Below are 20,407 nucleotides of genomic sequence, written 5' to 3'. Positions count from 1 at the left end.
CAGAGACATGGATGACGATCAGACCCCACTCAGACCTCGATCTGGAAGAGGTAGCAGAGGACCTACTAGATTGAAGCATCTCGCATTGAGACGTGCTGCTGGTGAGAAGACACGTGTTGACATTGACGTCAACACTGGAGTGGCTTTTGGTCCTAAAGCAGATGAGTTTATGAGCTATCTTGGAGTTGTTTCTCGTGAGAGGCTCTCCATTTTGATTAATTCATGGGATGAGGTGTCAGAGGTCGACCGGAACATGATCTGGGAGGATGTTCTGGTAAGCTTTACATTTTGATATAATGCTTTTTAATATTCATTGATTAATTTTAATTTGGTGATGTTATTTTCTAGGCAAACTTTGAAATTCCTGATGTGGAACCGCTTCGATCAAAGATTATATCCAATATCGGACTTAAATTTCGTACCTTTAAGTCAAGACTGACTTCGAGATACGTTTTTAGCGACCTTAAAGACGAAAATCCATGTTTAAAGTACAAACATATTGATGAAGAGACATGGCGTCTTTTTAAAGAAATTCGTCAAAATGAGGCTTAGATGGTAAGTGAAGTAACTTAACTTTTTTTATTTATATAACATTAATAAGTTTATCTTATTTACTTCACTTTGTTTATTTCAATTATGATAGGATTGTCGGAAGAAAGCTCAAGAGATAGCTTTGAAGAATGTTACCCCGCACGTAATGTCTCGTTCGGGGTATCGAAAACTTGAGCAAGCACTGATGGTGGAAAATGAGCAATCTAAACAGGGGACATCGTCTGAGAATGTGGAAACATGGGCCACTTCTCCTCCATCACCACCTTTTCGCCATGTAAAATGGAAGAGGGCCCGAATTAAAAAGTCGGGTGCACCAAGTTCTGAGTAATCCGAGGTTATCATTGAAAAAATTGTAAGCTATTTTTATTATTTTAATTTATTTTAAAGCATTAATTATATTAAAAAATGATATGATTTTTGTCTCTTGTAGGATTCCTTGGAATCCGACGGTAAATTTGTTGCTGAAGTTCGTCACGATATCCTGGTTGAAGCAATTGGACGACCTGAGCACTGTGGTCGTGTTCATGCAGCTGGACAAGGGGTTGGAATTAAACTATATTTTGGAGTTTCAGAATGACAGTCATCCTCCTCCTCCAAAGAGGGCGAAACTCATATGAAGACTAAGATACGTGAAGAATTAATGGAGGAGATGAGAAAGGAGACTGATTTGATGCGATTAGAGATGAGAAAGGAGAATGATTGAATATGACAAGAGTTTCTATCGCAACAACTTTGTGCTAAGCCGATTCAACCCCTTGTTAGTCCCACTCCCAAGAGCACAAAGGGGAGTTGTGCGGCTCCTACAACATCAGGGGATGATATCATTGGGCAGATGAGGGAATGCGAGCTACTGGTAGCGGACGACAAACTTCCTCGGGTGGTGGCCCTTGGAAAAGTCTATGAAGAGGCCACCACCTTACATAACGTTCCTCTCTCCCCTGATGTGGCGAAGGTAACAGTTGAAAAAGTACGAGTACCTGATGCTCGTGTTCCACTACCTTCAGATGAGGTAACCACTGTGGCCGATGCATTTCAGACATTCGTTGCCTGGCCCAGAGACCTCATTCGATTTATGCCCCAACCTCATGTAATAATTTCATTTCATTATATTAATTTTTATTTATATTTATATATTACATATAATTTAATACAAATTTTCTTTATCTTGTAGAAACCTTTTCAGAAACCAAGTCTGGAGAAGAAGCGTGAGGTTCCAGTTGATGATCCTATAGCTTCCTTAGGTCTCATTGCTAGTCAGATTGGTAATGAACCTTTTGCACTTTTGTGGGATGATACATTTTTGCAAATAAACACTGAACTGCCACTGATGATGTACGACACAGATTTATTAGAATTTGTATCTGGGAATCAGGAGCTCAATATAAATATAATTCAATTTTTTATGATGTAAGTATCTTTACCTATTATTCAATTTACTTTATGTTAAATTATTATTGATTATGCGTTAACTAATAACTTGTAGGTTTTTGCATGGAGTTTGTCTCACTGAGGGGAAGGAAAATGTGTATGGATTCTTAGATCCTGCATATAATAATCCCGTTGGACCAAGGTCATATGAGACTCAAGCATACATCACTAACACCTTGGAAAAAGAGGGAAAACAAATTTATTTATGCCCTTATATTAATGAGTGAGTTTAATTATATGTCATCAATTATTACTATTTCATGTTTTAAATATTTACTAACTCTTTTCATGGATGATATAGACATCATTGGCAGTTACTTGTCTTATCAATGGTTCATAAGACTGTTGTGTCGTTCTGTTCCCTACACAAGAAGATACCCACAAAATTTAAGGATATCATTGATACGTAAGTACACTATAAACTTAACTTTGTATGTTACTAATTAACCATCTACTAACGAGGTTTTTTGTATTAACCAGTTCATGGCGTGGATATAACATCCTAAAAGGTCGATCCAGTTCAAATAATTTGAACTGGATAAGAATAAAGGTTTGTAATTTTTTTCTTTCTCTTATCATTGTTTATCAATATACTAACTTTTACTTTTTATTGAATTATAGTGTAATAAACAACCAGAAAGCTATGAGTGTGGCTATTACATTATGCAATGGATGATTACCATTATAAGAATAGGTGTTAAAACTGGTTGGAAAGAGGTAACATGATATGTTAAATCATTTTTATGATTCTTGAACATATATGTATCTAAAAACTAATTTATGTCAACTATATTTTGCAATGCAGTTATTCATGGAAGAAATACCAATGAATTCGGAAGTCATGTCATATGTGAGACATTCTTGGTCCACATATTTCATAAATTTTTATAACTCTACGATAGATGATCAATAGTGTAGGTTTTATATGTAATTTGATTACTTGTTTGTAATGTACATTTTGATTCTCTGAATTTATCTCTATATTTATGTATTTGTCTGGCTGGGTACATTTTGATCAATATGCAGGTTAATTTATATGGTTTAGGGACAAAACAGATTGCACTAAAAAAAACATTATTTACAAGTGCGGTTATTTACCAAAGCCGCATTTGTAAATCACAATTACGAATGCGACTATGGTAATAACTGCATTTGTAAACCCTAAACCCTCACCCCTCATTCAGAAGAATATACAAATGCGGCTATTTGAAATAACCGCACTTATAAATAGTATTTACAAATGCGGCTATATAGCCGCATTTAGCCGCATTTGTAAATGTAAAATAACTGCACTTAAATAGCATTTCTGCGCCGTCAGTGTAACACTCAATAATGTAAGTGTGTAACAATTTTTAAGTGTCTAACAACTTAATAAATCATTTTTTTTCCTTTTCTCTTCTTTCTCTATATGACATATACAAAACTAATATTCAATGAAGGTATAATTTAATCTCCAAATGCTTTATAATTGGTGAAATAAGATGTATTAAGTTGTCTAAAATATAGATGAATGATACTAACCTCTTCTAATGCAGCATTACCAGCCCTTTCACCAATGCCATTAATTGTTACTTCTAGTTGCCTTGCCCCAGCACGTGCAGCCTGAAAGTATTTAAAACTGAGTAAAATTGATTATGACGTGTGTTAATGATTACATTAATTGAGTGGTAGGTATATAAAGACCTCTATTGTGTTTGCAGTAGCATGTCCAAGATCATTATGACAGTGAACAGCAATAATAGCCTTTTCAATTCCAGGAGTATTGGCTTTTATATCAGCAATCAGTTTTCCAAACTCGAATGGCATTGTTATGCCCACAGTGTCTCCTATGCCCAAAGTTGTTGCCCCAGCTTCGATAACATCTCCAAAAAATTGATAAAGGAACTCTCTATCTGATCTGCTCCAACAGAAGTAGTTGTCAAAAGCGGTTATTTTGCAGAAAGTTAATTGAGTGTGAAAATATTTGTTTTTCTATAATTGGATGGTGCAACAATGCCAATACAAAATCGACTACTAGTGTAAATAGAAAAACATACTTTTCATATGTAGATCCAATATCAACACACATCTATCTTCCTACAAGGACCACCACTCGCCCCTAAGCTCTATGCTGAAAGTGGTTTAACAATCTTTGCATTGCAATTGGGAGCAAAGAACAAGCCCATGTATGGTGCAGGAAGAAGCATGTAATATATGCTAGATTCTGGAACAAGATTGCCTGTAGTAATACATGTAATCTTACAACTAGATTGAGAATTTTATTCGCAAAACACAAGATTGAAGGCGTGTGCAACTTTGATCGAAAAAGAAATAAAATGGAACTACGTTCTTTTTCTCACATTTTCCGGAGCATGGCAAAAGTGACATGTAGAGAATCTTTCAAAGGTGGGGTAAGACTAAACAAGTGGAATCAGAGATTCGGGTTCGTGAAATGTGATTGAATTAGAGAGGAAGTTAGCCAACATATGGATCGGGGACACTAAACTATATGTTAATCAACCAAGGTACCGTGGATGTGAAGATGAACATCGAAAACATAGTGGGAGAAAAAAAAGGTGGGAGAAGGGGATGCAACAGGTCATCGGGATATAAGAGTAAGCAGGAATGAATGGACGAGTCCTCACGAGCCAAAGATGGTGTGGAAGAAGTGAGTTCAGGGTCATCCGGCTGCACAGGTGTTGAAGACGAATACCTCGTTGGAAAATAAGTCTCATAGCAATGATACAGGGGAGTTTAACGTAAAAGAGGAATGTTTAGAGTAGGCGAGATTGATGATAAGGTTAGTTGCTCAAGAAGCAAGCCTAAAGAAAACAATGAAATATCAATGGGAATTATTTCCAAGTCTCCATCGAGGAAGAAATTATGTCAACGAAGTTGTCATGGTGTAAACGTCATATTAGACTATCAAATGGGTGCATTATTGAATCGTCTAACTAGGGAAGCAATTGAGGGTAACTCATTCCAGAAGGGAAACTAAAATAATGAATCAAATCAAAGAAATGGAGGACAGGGACAGAAAAGCATATGAAAGTAGGGTGCAAAGGTCTTTTATATGGTAATAAATAAATATCTTATGCTTAAACATTAAGAGGTTGGGGTGAGACATAATTGGGTTATTGGAGGGAAATTATTAGGAAGGAAGACATATGTATGGTGTGTGTACCGACCAGGTCATCGGGTGTGATGACGTGTCTTGCACGTGCCTAGGTGGGAAGTGCTCAGTGGAACACGTAGGCAAGAAAAGATTGATGGTTCAGAGGTGAGCGTGGTCGCCGATTCATGGAACTGGCGTTCTGCGATGAACATGGCCGGTTGTCGTCGGGTTGGCTTGTCATCGACGTATTTGGCGACTGGCGATCATGTAGCTTGACATCGCCGCAGGAAGCACGTTGCCAGGTCTCCCGACAAGCTCAGATTGAAGCTGATGAAGGCCCAGAGGTGTAAGTTCAAGTGTACAACTCCAGTGAGGCGATTCTTGCGCCAGCATGGGGCGTGAAGGGTGTTTGGGTTGAGGGGACAGCTCTCCTATCAAGGACGGGATTCCCATAGTGGACATTCGTTGATGGCAAGGTTTCCTCAGCCAGAACATGCATGGCGCAGCGGTAAGGAGGGTGCCATTAGAGACAAGCGATATCACAGAGATGGTGCACTTTGCTGCACTTGATACTCGCCTTGTCGGGTGGTGCTCTAGAGCATGTCGCGTGTTAGTTTACTTCTTGAGTTGAGGACTTAGCCGCGTGACTGGTTACTACGCAGAAGTGATGTTCAAGTTGCCCCAGCCCAGATGATGACACGTGTAGGGTTTGATGCTCTCAGTTACTCCGACCCAGGTGATGACACGTGTAGGGCTGGGAGAAATAAAGAAGCGACGCTCGAGTTATCCTAGCTCAGATGATGACACGTGTAGGGCTGGGTGCTACCTGCCATCCCAGCCCAGATGGCGACACGTGCAGGGCTGGATGCGAGCCACGCGTCCAAAAGCATAACGGCTTGGAGAGAGAAAAAACCTAGCTATAAAGGTAACCTTAACAGAATTTGCTGAGGTACGTTTTTTCATTACGGCTCATTCTGCTCGGGTTGTGTGCTTTCAGTACGGTCCTACAGATATATTTTCTCTCAGTTTTTGGGTGTTCTTGTCATTGACTTGAGCGTCGGAACGCCACCGGCCGCAGAGCCGCCACTGTGTGTTTTTCAGGTTCTCAGATAGGCTATCTGTGGTGTGGACTTGGAGGGCACGTGGTGTCAAGCTGGTGAGGAAGACCGTGACGAGGCAACGCTCTTGCGCTAAGTCAACCGGCAGGATCATCTGGCGCCCACCGTGGGGCCGTATAAAAGGTGATTCCCAACCATAGTTCGTGTTTGTGGTGTTTTTGGTGTTTTCTGTTCGACTGCTCGCTGTCGCAGTCGATTCCTGGAGTTTTCACCGTTTGTTTGGAGTTCTTTGAGTTGCTGAGTTTGCTGAGGAAAGATGAGGACAACACGCTCCAGTTCAGTCGCGCCATCAACAGACGAAGATGCTATGTCCATGACACAAGTGATGGACATGATGAGGACGCTGCAGGAGAACGTGGCTGCATTGCGTTCTGAACAGGAAAGGATGCATGAGGCGTTGGTAGCCTCGCAAGCAAGGAATGAAGAGCTCAACAGGATCAACGAAGTGCTGCGCAAAGCCCTTCAGGAGCGGGAGGAGCGTGCGACTGGGGACAGATCTGCACCCCCATCCCCACCGCGCAGCTTTCCTATGCCATTTTCCCAAGAGATCATGGACTCGGTGGTCCCGGCTAACACTGTGGCGGTGAAAGCGTTTTTCACTGGGGTGGAGGACCCTGAAGCCCATCTCACGGCGTTTCATACTCAAATGATGCTCTCGGGGGCTCAGACGCGGTGTACTTTAAGGTGTTCATGAGCACTTTGAGCAGAACAGCGTTGGACTGGTTCGTTAGTATACCTACTGGCCACATTACCACGTTTCAACAGTTTTCCAAGATGTTCGTTGAGCAGTATATAGTGAACAAGGCGCCACCTTTGGTGTCTTACGACCTGTTTGATATAAGGCAGTACCAAGGGGAGTCCCTGAAGGATTTCCTGAACAGATTCGGAGCTCAGATAGTCCGTTTGCTAGGAAAAGACGAAGAGATGTTCGTGCTCGCCTTCAAAAAGGGTGTGTTACCTGGGCCTTTTAGTGAGTCGCTCATCAGGAGCCACCCCGCCACGTTTGCTGAAATCCGGCGACGTGTTGTGGCTCACATCGCCGCCGAGAGCGAGGTAACCGAGAAGAGGGGAAACGTGGCCCCAGCTAAACCGCGCGCCCAAGCAAGGGTCCAGCCGCAGAGGGTAATGGATGCGGCGGCGGGAAAGAGGGATCAAAGGATGCGCCACCCTTACGGCCCTAAGAAAAATAAGAACAAGGGGCCAGGGCGGCCCAGGGAGACTAATCGCCCCCCAAGGTATGAGTTTGTAATGGGTTTGGCCGATTTGATCGCCATCCCAAACATTGCCGCCAGGCTCAAAGTGCCTGAGAAAACGACGAAGAAGGTTTTGGGGCCAAAGCTAGACGCATGGTGCGAGTACCACAAGAGTTTTGGCCACTCTATCAACTCGTGTTTGGCTCTGGGACACCAGCTCGCCGAGCTGGTCAAATGTGGTTTCCTGAAGGATTACTTGCTAGAGAAGCAAGCGGACCAAGCGTCAGGATCTCAATCGGCGGGTAGCAGCACGAGGTGCCCATTCACGGTGAGATCCACACCATAGCTGGCGGATTCTCCGGCGGAGGGTGCACTGCGTCGCAACGCAAGAGGTACGCGAGGTCAGTAATGTCAGTGGAAATCTTTGAGGATCACTCGCCCGACGTGGACATCACGTTCACCAAGGGGGACCTTAGGGACGTGGTGCCTCACGACAACGACCCTATTGTGATCTCGCTTGTCACGGCGGAAAGGACTGTCCACCGGGTGCTGGTCGACCAAGGAAGTTCAGCAGATGTGATGTTTTGGCCGACTTTCGAGAAGTTACAACTGTCCCCCGATCAACTGAGACCATATGGGGGCTGCTTGTACGATTTTGCCGGATACCAAGTGGAGGTGAGGGGGTATATCAAGTTGAGGACGACCTTCACTAGCAGTTTGGCCTCACGAATGGAGAAGATCAGGTATCTTGTTGTAAACGCCCCGTCAGCGTACAACATACTGTTGGGAAGGCCAACGCTCAACAGAACAGGAGCTGTGCCTTCGACAAGGCACATGAAGGTCAAACTGCCGTCTATGGAGGGCCTGATCATCACTATTTGCTCTGACCAGAAGGAGGCGAAGAAGTGTTACGAAAACAGCCTTAAGAATAAGAGGTCTGTGTGCCACGTAACCACAACGCCTCCCCATGGCGTGGAGCCGGAGCAGGAATCCTGGCGAGTTTCGGATACGGTGTTAGAGGTGGTCGCCGAGGGCGATGGGCCGATGGGGAATGAAGAGGCGAGGTCCGAGAGCTTGGAGGGAGAAAGAAACTGCTCGGAGACCACCAGAGAAACCAGTATCGCGAGGGCGCTGATCGCCAACGAAAGGAAACCTCAGCCAGTAGAGGAATGGCTTGAGTAGGAGATCAGCGGTAAGGTGTTTAAGTTGGGAAAAACCCTGGATAGCGAGACGCAAGACCAAATCGCCAAGGTGATAAGTAGACACTTGGATGTGTTTGCGTGGGCTGCTTCAGATATGCCAGGAATCGACCCCGATTTCTTGTGCCATCGCTTAGCAATGGACCCCCAAGGCAGGCCCATCCGCCAAAGAAGAAGAAAGTTCAATGAGGAGAAGAGACAGGCGATCAAGGAAGAGACACAGAAACTCCTTGCAGCGGGCCACATCAGGGAGATCCAATATCCAGAATGGCTCGCTAATGTTGTTCTGGTCAAGAAGAGCAGCGGAAAATGGCGAATGTGTGTTGACTTTACAGACCTGAACAAGGCCTGCCCAAAGGATTCTTATCCTTTGCCAAGCATAGACGCCCTGGTGGACAGTGCATCGGGGTGCAAGCTGCTCAGTTTTCTGGATGCCTTCTCGAGGTACAACCAAATTAAAATGCACCCCATGGACGAAGAGAAGACCGCCTTCATGACGGAAAGGTCATGCTATTGCTACAGGGTAATGCCCTTCGGGTTGAAGAATGCAGGGGCCACATACCAAAGGCTGATGGACAAGGTGCTCGCACCCATGCTCGGAAGGAATGTGCAGGCATACGTCGACGACATGGTCGTGACGTCCCTGGAGAAAGACAAGCACGTCGCCGACTTGGAAGAGTTGTTCATCACGATAGCTAGGTACAAGCTGAAGCTAAATCCTGAAAAGTGTGTTTTTGGTGTAGAAGCAGGGAAACTTCTGGGGTTTCTCCTGTCGGAGAGGGGAATCGAGGCTAACCCCGAGAAGTGCGCCGCCATTTTGGCAATGAGGAGCCCCGCCAATGTGAAGGAAGTGCAGCAACTCACGGGGCGGATGGTCGCCCTGTCCCGATTCGTATCGGCAAGCGGAGAGAAGGGCCACCCATACTTCCAATGTTTGAAAAGGAACAACAGGTTTGTCTGGACGAAGGAGTGTGAGGAGGCCTTCGTAAAGCTCAAGGAATATTTGGCGAGCCCTCCAGTTCTGTGCAAGCCCCAAGCCGTAACACCGCTCAGGCTGTACTTTGCCATAACTGAGAGTGCAATCAGCACAGTGCTCGTGCAGGATCAGGATCGGATCCAAAAGCCCATATATTTCGTTAGCAAGGTGTTGCAAGGCCCAGAGGTGAGGTACCAGGCCCTAGAAAAGGCAGCATTAGCGGTTGTATTCTCGGCGAGGAGATTGCGCCATTACTTCCAGAGCTTTACGGTATTGGTGATGACTGATCTGCCAATCCAGAAGGTTCTGAAGAAACCCGATGTGGCCGGAAGGATGGTGAAGTGGGCGGTCGAGCTGTCGGAGTTTGACATCAAATATGAACCCCGGGGATCGATCAATGGGCAAGTCTTCGCCGATTTTGTGGTCGAGTTGTCCTCCGAAGTAGCGCAGAACGCCAAGGATGACTTTCGCTGGGTACTCTCAGTCGATGGGTCGTCCAACCAGCTGGGCAGCGGGGCTGGGGTCATTTTGGAAGGACCCAACGGAGTGTTGATAGAGCAATCATTGAGGTTTGCTTTCAAAGCAAGAAACAATCAAGCAGAGTACGAGGCTTTGATCGCCGGAATCCTGTTGGCGAAGGAAATGGGGGCGAAAGTGCTGACGGCCAAGAGAGATTCGTTGTTGGTCACTAGACAAGTGACTGGCGAGTTCCAAGCCAAGGACCCGCAGATGGCAGCCTACTTGGAGTACGTGCAAGAGTTAAGGAGATCTTTAGCTTCATTTGAAGTGGTGCACGTGCCGAGAGAACAGAATGCCCGAGCTGACTTGCTAGCCAAGCTCGCCAGTTCGGGCAAGGGGGGCAGGCAGAGGACTGTCATTCAAGAAACCTTGAAGGCGCCTCGAGCATTCGTGGCAGACCACAAGGTTCTTCATGTTTGCAGATCAATGGACAGAACGGCGAGAAGTCATAGATCCCTAAAGCAGGAAACTCTGAGGACGCCGAGGGTCAGAGCGCGCCCAGCGGAAGAGGTAAGATCGATGCAAGTTTGCGCTGTCCACGAACCAGACACGTGGATAACGCCATACCAACGCTATTTAGCGGATGGTGTGCTTCCAGTTGGCTCAACCGAGGCCAGAAAGATAAAGAAGAGCTCCAGCAAGTTTACCCTTATTGACGGCGAGCTGTATAGGTTTGGATTTACACACCCTCTTCTTGTGTGTGTACACAGAGAGAAGTGCACGAGGATTATGACTGAGCTCCATGAGGGGATTTGTGGGAGCCACATTAGAGGTCGATCGCTGGCAACAAGGACTATCCGTGCAGGCTATTACTGGCCCACGATGAGGGAAGATTGCAAGAGATACGCCCAGCGTTGCAAGCAATGCCAGCAGCACGCCGACTGGCATAAGGCGCCCCCAGAAGAGTTAAAGTCAATCTACAGTCCTTGGTCGTTCCATACGTGGGGAATCGACATCCTGGGACCCTTCCCATTGGCAATCAGACAAATGAAGTATTTGGTTGTGGCGATCGAATACTTCACGAAATGGATTGAAGCAGAACCAGTGGCCCAGATCACCGCACACAAAATCCAGAGTTTCGTATGGAAGAATATTGTGTGTCGTTTTGGCGTGCCCAAGCGTCTAGTTTCAGACAATGGGACCCAGTTCGCAAGCCACCTGTTGAAGAAACTTTGCGAGGACATCGGGACACAACAAGTGTTTGCATCTGTGGAACACCCGCAAACGAATGGGCAAGTGGAGTCCGCTAATCGGGTTCTGCTCAGAGGATTGAAGAGGAGGTTGGAAAAGGCCAAGGGGTCTTGGGCTGAAGAGGTTCCCCGCATAGTGTGAGCATACCATACTACTGAGCAATCGGGAACCCACGAAACCCCGTTTAGCTTGGTGTACGGGTGCGACGCGATGATCCCAGTTGAAATCCAAGAGAGCTCGCCGAGGTTTCTGAACTTCGTGTCAGAAGACTCGAACGAAGAGAGGAGGATGAACTTGGATTTGCTGGATGAGGTCAGGGAGGAAGCGCGGGTGAAGGCCGAAGCAGTAAAGAGAAGGGTCGAGCGCAAGTACAACTCCAAGATAAAGTCGAGGCAGTTCAGAGATGGCGATCTGGTGATGAGGAAGGCCCATCAATACGAGATGGAAAACAAATTGTCGCCCAAGTGGACAGGTCCATTCAGAATAACCGAAGCACTCGGGAATGGCGCCTACCGCTTGGAGACGCTGGAGGGAGGGGCGATCCCCCGCACGTGGAACGCCACCCACCTCAAGTTTTATTACAACTAAAATTGCACATAAAATATACGTACATCAAAAGCTAAAACAAAATAAGTCAAGTTTTTTGAAGTATGAGCTCGTAACAAAAAAAAATAGGAATTATAAAACCAACTACCATCAGTCATAAGAAATATTCAAGATTAGTTGTTGAAATACTTATTATCCAAAATTAGTTGTTGAAATACTTATTATCCAAGATTAGTTGTTGAAAAACTTATTATTAAAGATTAGTTGTTGAAATACTTATTATTCAAGGTTATTTTGCTAAGTTTTTAATTTTTTGAAATTTTAGAAAACTTATTTGTAGTGTAAAGTTACACTTTCCAAATTTTAGAAAATTTAGTTATAAAATAAATTAAAACTATATAGTTTTTAATTATTTATTTATAAATAGATTTAATTATATTTATTTATTGAAGTTTGAAAAATCTAGAGTGTTTTATTGAGGTTCTACAGTAGATCTTTGGAATAAGATTGAAAAAACCTCCATTATTTTGTTGAGATTTTATAATAAATCTTTGAAACTTAACAAAGGTTAAAAGACTTTCGTTCATTTGTTGAGGTTATAAAATAAACCTTTGGAACTTAACGAAGTTTAAAAAAAACTTTTGTTATTTTGCTGAGGTTTTAGAATAAACCTTTGGAATTTAACGAATGTTAAAAAAAGTCTCCATTATTTTGCTGAGGTTTTAGAATAAACCTTTGGAACTTAACGAAGGTTAAAAAACCTCTATTATTTTGCTGATGTTTTAGAATAAACCTTTCGAACTTAACAAAGGTTAAAAAACCTCCATTATTTTGCTGAAGTTTTAAAATAAACATTTGGAATTTAAGGAAGGTTAAAACAACCTCTGTTATTTTGCTGAGTTTTTAAAATAAACATTTTGAAATTTAATGAAGATTATAAAACCTCCATTATTTTGCTGAAATTTTAAAATAACCTTTAGAACTTAAAAAATGTTAAAAATTCACCGTTAGTTAAATCAATTAATAAGATTATATTAACATCCACTAAATAACTTCCCTTTTTTAATATACATCATATACCAGTTTCATAAAAAAAATCATATACATCATATACCAGTTTAGTGTAAACAGAAAAAAAAATGGTATAAAAAAATGGTATGCGTAAAATGCGAATTTAATTAAAAAAATTAAAAATTTCAAATACAATTTTATAAAAATAAACTTATATAGAAATCGTATATTAAATTTAAGATTTTAATTCGTATATGCATTGTATGTACTTTAGAAATTAATTTCTTATATTTAATTTTTTTTATAATATAATTAAAGAATGCAGAGAATTATATATATATATATTTTAAATATAAGTTTCTTTTAATATATTTAAATTATTTTAAATTCTTAATAAAATTCATTATATAATACTTTTATAATATAAATAATATAATTAAACTATTTAAAAAAAATGACCAAACTAAATTTGACAAAACTCTAAATTTAAGACGATAAAAATAAATGGAAAACTTTAATCAAAAGGTTAAAGCTCATAATGTTAACTGATATTTTCAGTAACTTTTGGAAACTTTAACTCGAAATTTTAACCGAAAATCTTAGCTGAAAATCTTAAACTAAAAATTACATATCGATCCAAAATGATGAACAGATAAATCTTAAAACCATAATACTTAAAGCTAAAACCTATAATTATTTAACTAAGGAAGGAAAGTAATACTCCAGAGTTTAAAAAATGTTATGAAAAATGGTTTAATATTTAGAAATTTCTTATTTGTATTTATTTTGAGTAATTAGTTATAATTATATGCGTATAAATTACTAAACTTAGTTTCAATTAACATATTAAAAAAATTGTGAATTAAATTCAAGAAATTGTCTTATAGAAAGTAGAAAAATAGTACAAGTATATACCTTCTACTATTATCGATATTGTGACTTTCATTCCTATCGTAAGAGCATTTGTTTGACTTATTTAGAAGTTGTTCATCCATTTTATTAGAAGTATATTAATGTCAGACACATTAGGGAGTCGGCTTCATCTGATGTATTTATTGTTATTAGGTGACTTGAATAATATGTCAAACTTTAGTTGGGAGTAAACTCTGTTGGCATGTTTGTATCATGCATTGGGATACAATAGTCCACCTCTATCGAGATGTCTATTGAAGACAACAAAGAAGATCTCATATAAGACAAGATCATAGATAATTCACTCGTCTTTAGGTTAAAATAATTACGTAAATTGTTTAAACTAATAGGTTATCATGATGTTTGTGTGTATTAATATCAGACTTTATTTTTTTAATATAACTTTTTTTAAACATTTAATTATTAGTTTTCGGTTAACATTCTTAGTTTTTCAGTTAAAATTTTTGGTTTACTTCTAGTATCTTGGATTTAGGATTTTACTAATTTAATTTGTTATCCTATCTTGATTTAGTTTGATATATTTTTTAAATAGTTTATTTAGTTTGTTTTATATTATGAAAGTATTATATAATTAATTGTTATTAAGAATTTAAAATAATTTAAATATATTAAACTAAAGTTATATTTAAAGTATTTTTATAATTAATATATATATATATACAAAATTTCCTTTTTTTTAAATATATTATAAAAAGATTTTAATTATAGGAAATTAATTTTTAAAAAACCTACATGTACGAATGTGAATTTAAAATGGTGACTTTAACATACGATTTCTATATAAATTTATTTTTATATCAATATTTTCTAACTAATTTTTTTTTCTCAGCAATTCTAACTAAATTTGTATTTACTTATATGATTTTTTCATATAACATTTTTTCGTTTCAATTTGCTCTAAACTATTATGTGATGTATGAGTTATGAGAAATTTAGGAAATTCGTGTATGACATCGAGGATTTATGTGAAATTAAATCATATTGAGTGTATACTATTTATCCAATTTTAGAATTAAAAAAATCTGTCAATTTCCAGAAATTCAAAGTGAAATTGTACCATATTGAAGAAGCTTGGGTTGTGTTATAGAAAGAAGTTTGATGATAAATGCATGTAAGAGGAAAGAGAAGAGAGGAACCTGGCTGCATCCTCAGCACCGAATTGGATGTCAGGACAACCCAAACTGCGAGCGAAAGCGACCATGGTGCGAGCTATTTGAAGAACCTCTTCTTTGGTCTTTCGAAGCTTGTACTCCATGTGAATGGGGCTGGTGGCGATGAAGGGCAAAAGCCTCGGCCTCTTCGCCTCCTTCACAGCCTCCCATGCAGTCCTAATGTCCTTCTCATTGCACCTGCACATCGCAACAATCACCGGAACGTACCCATCATCCTCGCACTTCCTCCCAACTTCCTGCGCTATCATCTTCACGCCATTGAAGTCCTCCTGTGATGCACAAGGGAACCCTGCCTCGATCACGTCCACCCCCAGCTTCGCCAGCTGCCGCGCTATCCGCAGCTTCTGCTCGGCCGTCATGGCGGCGCCGGGGGCCTGCTCGCCGTCGCGGAGGGTGGTGTCCAAAATGCGGACGTAGGAAGGGTCCGGAATGTGGCCCGGGATATACTCGGGGCGGGAACGAGAGCGAGAGCCGTTCATGGATGCAATTTGATTCAGAGGAAAGGAACTTTGGAGTGAGGAAGAAGATGTTCGTCTTCTCATTTATAGAAAGTACATTTTTATTTTTTAATAATATTGGTTAAGTAGAAGGAAAAGGATAAAAAAGGGATGACGTGATAAAATTGAAGTTGCTTATTTTGTTACTGTTGTATAATTTCATCCTTTAAGATGTTTAAATTCATTCTAATTAAGAAAAAGGAAAGGCGTGATAAAATTGAGCTTGCCTATTTTGTTACTGTTCTATAACTATCATAATCATACGAAATACTTAAGAATGAGGGAAAAGAAAAAGGGAAGACGTGATAAAATTAATGTTGAGTATTTTGTTACTCTTTTATAATTTCTTCCTTTAAGATAGTTATAATACCTTCTACTTTAACCAAATTTTTAGGTATTTGCCTTGATCACTATTCATTTTTTTAGTGTCTAACTGAATCTATTACAAATGAATATTAAATTTTTTTATCTCTTTTTCATTTTTTTATTTATTTATAGGCCTAGGTTTATGAGACGGTTTTTATACTACGCAAACTAACTTCTCACTCTTCCATCAATTTCCCAATTCTTAATTTAAAAAGAAAAAAAAAATACTCTCACGTTCACTCAGCTCCCACACCAAATCTCACGTATTAAATAAAATAACTTTCATTTTCAATGACTCTCTCCACTCCATTCAAACAACATTATTCTTTGGTAAAATCGTCATTGTTTTTATCTACCATCAAGTGAATCCTAACCTTAACGTGAATATCATCGCACTCTCCAATCCTAATACCAGCAATGGAAGAAAAGAAAAAACTTGAAGAAGAAGAGAAACTCAAACCATAGGAAAAAAAAGGTTGATTAATCAATTCATCGTATTTCTTTTACATGTTATTTTTTGTTTTTCAATTTTTACTTATCCAAAATTATTTTTGTATATATATTATATTTCTATCATTATTAAAATTGACTAGAAGAGGAAAATGTGGATACACATGTGTTTCCGCTATTCAGTATTCGAAGTATTAAGAAAAGATAGAAAAAAAGGTTACCAAAGAAGCTTTAACCACTACACTAAACCAATTCTTTTGTCATATTATGATTTTTATTATACTTATTATTATTATTATTATTAATATCATTTATATTATTAAATTATTAATATTAATATTAATAAAAATATTAATATTATCACTAATATCAATATAGTTATTACTAGCGAAAACACAGGTGCTAAAGCGCTTGTGCATCTGCATTTTTTTATTATTACTATATGTACCGCCCAGGTAGTCGGAAGTGATGACGTAGCAGAAAGCGATAATATAGGCGTGTTGAACGGAACACCTGGCTGACAGAAGGGAAGGAAGTCGGGGAGCTCGCGTAGTCGCCAATCGTTAAGTTGGCGTGCTCCGATCTCTAGCATATCTAAACCGGCGGTCACCAGGTTTGTGTCGTAGTCGCCGGATGCAAACCCAGGCGACCAAGTGATCAGAGATCGCTGAGAGGAGGACATCGCCGAAAGATCAGGAAAGCTTGTTCAAGGCTTTCAAAGGGCACGAGTGCGAAGGATGAAGTTATCAGATGATCATTCCCTAGCTAGCCAGAGGTTGAGGCCAGGGAACAGCTTACCAGGACATGCACGGTGAAGCAAGTGAAGCAGATCATGATGGCGGCCGGCGAGACCACAGAGAAGGTGTGCATGGTGACACCCCGTACTCGCCACACAGAAGAGATCGCGCTCCAAGCTATACACCGAGTTACTCCTTGCATGGGTAACTTAGTCGAACAGCCTGAAGAGTAAGAAGTGACGCTCAAGCAGAGGACGCTCCAGATGGTGACACGTGTACAGATGGATGCGAGCCACGTGTTCAGATGTGTAACCGTCAGGAGAGAGAAAGTGCACAGGTATATAAGAGATTCTAACGAACTTCTGAGGGACGCGCGTTTAGAACACTTCTTTACGCTTGGAGAATACTTGAGTGACTGAGAGAGTTTTTGCACGGTTCCTTGAGTTCTTAGTTTTCTCTCTTAGAGTTTTGGTGGTTCAGTCACTGACTTGAGCGTCGGAGCGCGATCGGCCGCAGCGACGCCACTCTGTCTTTTCCAGGTTCTTGAGGTGAATTGAGGTGTGAAGGACAGAAGCTAGCGTGGTGCAAAGCCGATCCAGAGGAAGAATACCTTTGACGGGGCGAGGCTCTTGCGTTCTGGTCAACCGGCAGGATCATCAAGCGCCCACCGTGGGGCCGTGTAAAACCTCTCCCCATCCACAGCGTGAGTTCTTGAAGTTTCTGTAGCTTCTGTGTGGTTGTGTCCTGGTGCAACCATTTTTCACCGTTCGTTCGAGCTTTTGTTCGGTGATTTCGAGTTTTCTGCCGTTCGTTCGAGTTTTTCTTCGGTGAATTCGAGTTTTCTGCCGTTCGTTTGGGTTTTAATCGGGAGTTTGAAGTTTCCACCGTTTGTTCGAGCTTTCGATCGTTTCTCTTGAAGTTTCTTGCTGTTTGCGCGGTTTCCAATCGGTTGGTTCGAAGTTTTACCGTTCGTTCGCGTTCCTGGTTGGTGAATCGGGAGTTTTGTTGGAGGAGCGGTAGTTCTGTGGTGAAGTTGCAAGTTTCTGTGAAGGTTCCGACGTCCGAATCTATCGGCGTGCTGTTGTGGTTGTGTTTTTGGAAGTTCTTGGGAGTTTGGGAGTTTCTGACCGACTGATTGCTGGATCGATCGTTTACTGGAGAAGGTTTCGTTCGTTGAAGTTTGGTCTGCTGAGTTTTCATGAGAAAGATGAGAAGCAACCGTTCAAGTCCCGTTGTGCCAGTTGCTACAAAAGGCGATCATGGCGCAGATGATGGAGATCATGCGTGCACTGCAGGCGAATGTGGAGGCCTCGCGCATAGAGCAAGCGAAGATGCATGAAGACCTGGTCGCCTCTCAGGCCAAGAATGAAGAGCTCAGCAAAGTGACTGAGGAGTTGCGTCAAGCTCTTCAGGAGCAGAGAGGACGCCCAGTTGCTGAAGAGGTCGCGCTGTCGTCGCCACCTCGCATTTTCCCTATGCCGTTTGCTCAGGCGATCACAGACACGCCTATCCCTGCGAGCGTGGTCCCTGTGAAGGCTTCTTTCACTGGCGTGGAGGACCCTGAGGCACATCTCACCACGTTCCACACGCAGATGATGCTGTCAGGGGGCTCGGATGCTGTATATTGCAAGATGTTTGTGAGCACGATCCAGGGAACAACGCTGGAATGGTTCGTGAGCTTGCCTACAGGTCACATAACCAATTTCCAGCAGTTTTCGAAGCTTTTCGTCGAGCAGTACATTGTGAACAAGGCGCCGCCTAGGGTGTCTTATGACCTGTTCGACATAAGGCAGTACCAGGGAGAGTCCCTCAGGGACTACTTGAATCGCTTTGGAGCACAGATGGTCCGCTCGCCTGCCAAAGACGAGGAGATGCTGGTTTACGCCTTCAAAAAGGGCGTGCTGCCGGGACCTTTCTGTGAGGCGCTGATTAGGGCTCACCCCGCCACGTTTGCTGAAGTTAGGCGACTTGCGGTGGCCCACATCGCCGACGAGAGTGAGGTCGCCGAGAAGAGAGGAAGCGTGGCCCCTACTAGGCCGCGTGCCCAGACTAGAATCCAGCCGCAGAGGGTGCTGGAGACGATGGCGGCCAAGAAGGATCAAAGGACTCGCCATCCTTATGATCCGAGGAAGAACAAGGGAAGGGGCCCAGGACGCCCCAGGGAGTACAATCGCCCACCAAAGCACAAGTTTGTCATGGGGTTGGCGGATCTGATCGCCATTCCCAACATAGCAGCCAGGCTTAAGGCGCCTGAGAAAGTGGGCGACAAGGTGTTAGGACCAAAACCAGACGCCTGGTGTGAGTTCCACTAGAGTTTTGGTCACACCGTTGATTAGTGTTTCGCCCTGGGATACCAGTTCGACGACCTGGTCAAGAGCGGTTTCTTGAATGATTACCTGCTGGACAGGAGGACGGGGGGCGCGTCGAGCTCCCAGCCAGCGAGTGGTGAGGGTCAGCAGCATGAGATGCCAACTCATGGCGAGATCCACACCATCGCTGGAGGTTTCTCGGGTGGCGGATGCACTGCATCATAGAGGAAGAAATACGCAAGGTCTGTGATGACGGTAGACATGTTCGAGGACCACTCGCCAGATGTGGACATCACGTTCACAAAAGAAGATCTCAGGGACGTTGTGCCTCACGACAACGATCCCATAGTAATCTCGCTCGTCACAGCGGGAAGGAAAGTCCACCGGGTGCTAGTGGACCAAGGAAGCTCGACATATGTAATGTTCTGGCCGACTTTCACACAGTTGCAACTACCCGTTGACCAGCTAAGGCCCTATGGAGGGTGTTTGTATGGTTTCGCTGGTGATCAGGTGGAGGTCAGGGGGTACATCGAGCTAAGAACAACGTTCACGAATGAGGTGGCCTCGAGGACGGAGAAAATCAAGTACCTCGTCGTGAATGCCCCCTCAGCCTATAACATTCTGTTGGGGAGACCAACCCTCAACAGAATAGGAGTTGTGCCCTCAACTAGGCACATGAAGGTTAAGTTACCGTCAATGGAGGGGGTGGTGATCACCATCAGATCTGACCAGAAGGAGGCGAAGAAATGCTATGAGAATAGCCTCAAGAATAGGAGGTCAGTAAGTTACATCACCACGACGCTGCCTCCTGGTGTGAAGCCCAAACCAACAGAATGGCGAGTTGTTGATGCGGCGATGGAGGTAGCCGCCGGAGGCGATGTCACCATGCTGGATGCTGAGGTTGAGGGAGAGAGCGGGGGACGGGAGGAAGAGGCGAGGAACCGCCCAGAGGAAGCGAGGGAATTGGGAATCGCCAGGGCGGTGATCGCCAGGGAAGCCAGACCCAAACCCGTCGAGGAGTGGCTCGAAAGGGAGATCGGGGGAAAGGTCTTCAAGCTGGGAAGATCTTTGGAGGCTGAGCTCCAAGACCAGATCGCCAAGGTGATAGAACGGCAT

General features: G+C 42.6%; 1 protein-coding gene across 1 annotated transcript in view; it reads right to left on the bottom strand.

Annotated features, from left to right (window-relative positions):
• Window positions 1–15,485, bottom strand: part of LOC137813946 (probable 2-isopropylmalate synthase) — a 45,491-nt gene extending 30,006 nt beyond the window's left edge. Inside the window, exons 1-3 of the mRNA XM_068616441.1 lie at window positions 14,897–15,485; window positions 3,664–3,877; window positions 3,502–3,582 (exon numbers count right to left, since the gene is read on the bottom strand). Coding sequence (XP_068472542.1) covers window positions 3,502–3,582; window positions 3,664–3,877; window positions 14,897–15,474 — 873 coding nt within the window. The 5' untranslated portion in view covers window positions 15,475–15,485. The remainder of the gene's footprint in view (window positions 1–3,501; window positions 3,583–3,663; window positions 3,878–14,896) is intronic.
• Window positions 15,486–20,407: the final 4,922 nt, after the last annotated feature.

This window comes from Phaseolus vulgaris, chromosome 1 (assembly GCF_000499845.2).
Source record: "Phaseolus vulgaris cultivar G19833 chromosome 1, P. vulgaris v2.0, whole genome shotgun sequence".
Classification (NCBI taxonomy): Eukaryota; Viridiplantae; Streptophyta; class Magnoliopsida; order Fabales; family Fabaceae; genus Phaseolus; species Phaseolus vulgaris.
The sequence above is the reverse complement of the archived record's forward strand: the minus strand, read 5'-3'. Positions and strand labels throughout refer to the sequence as shown.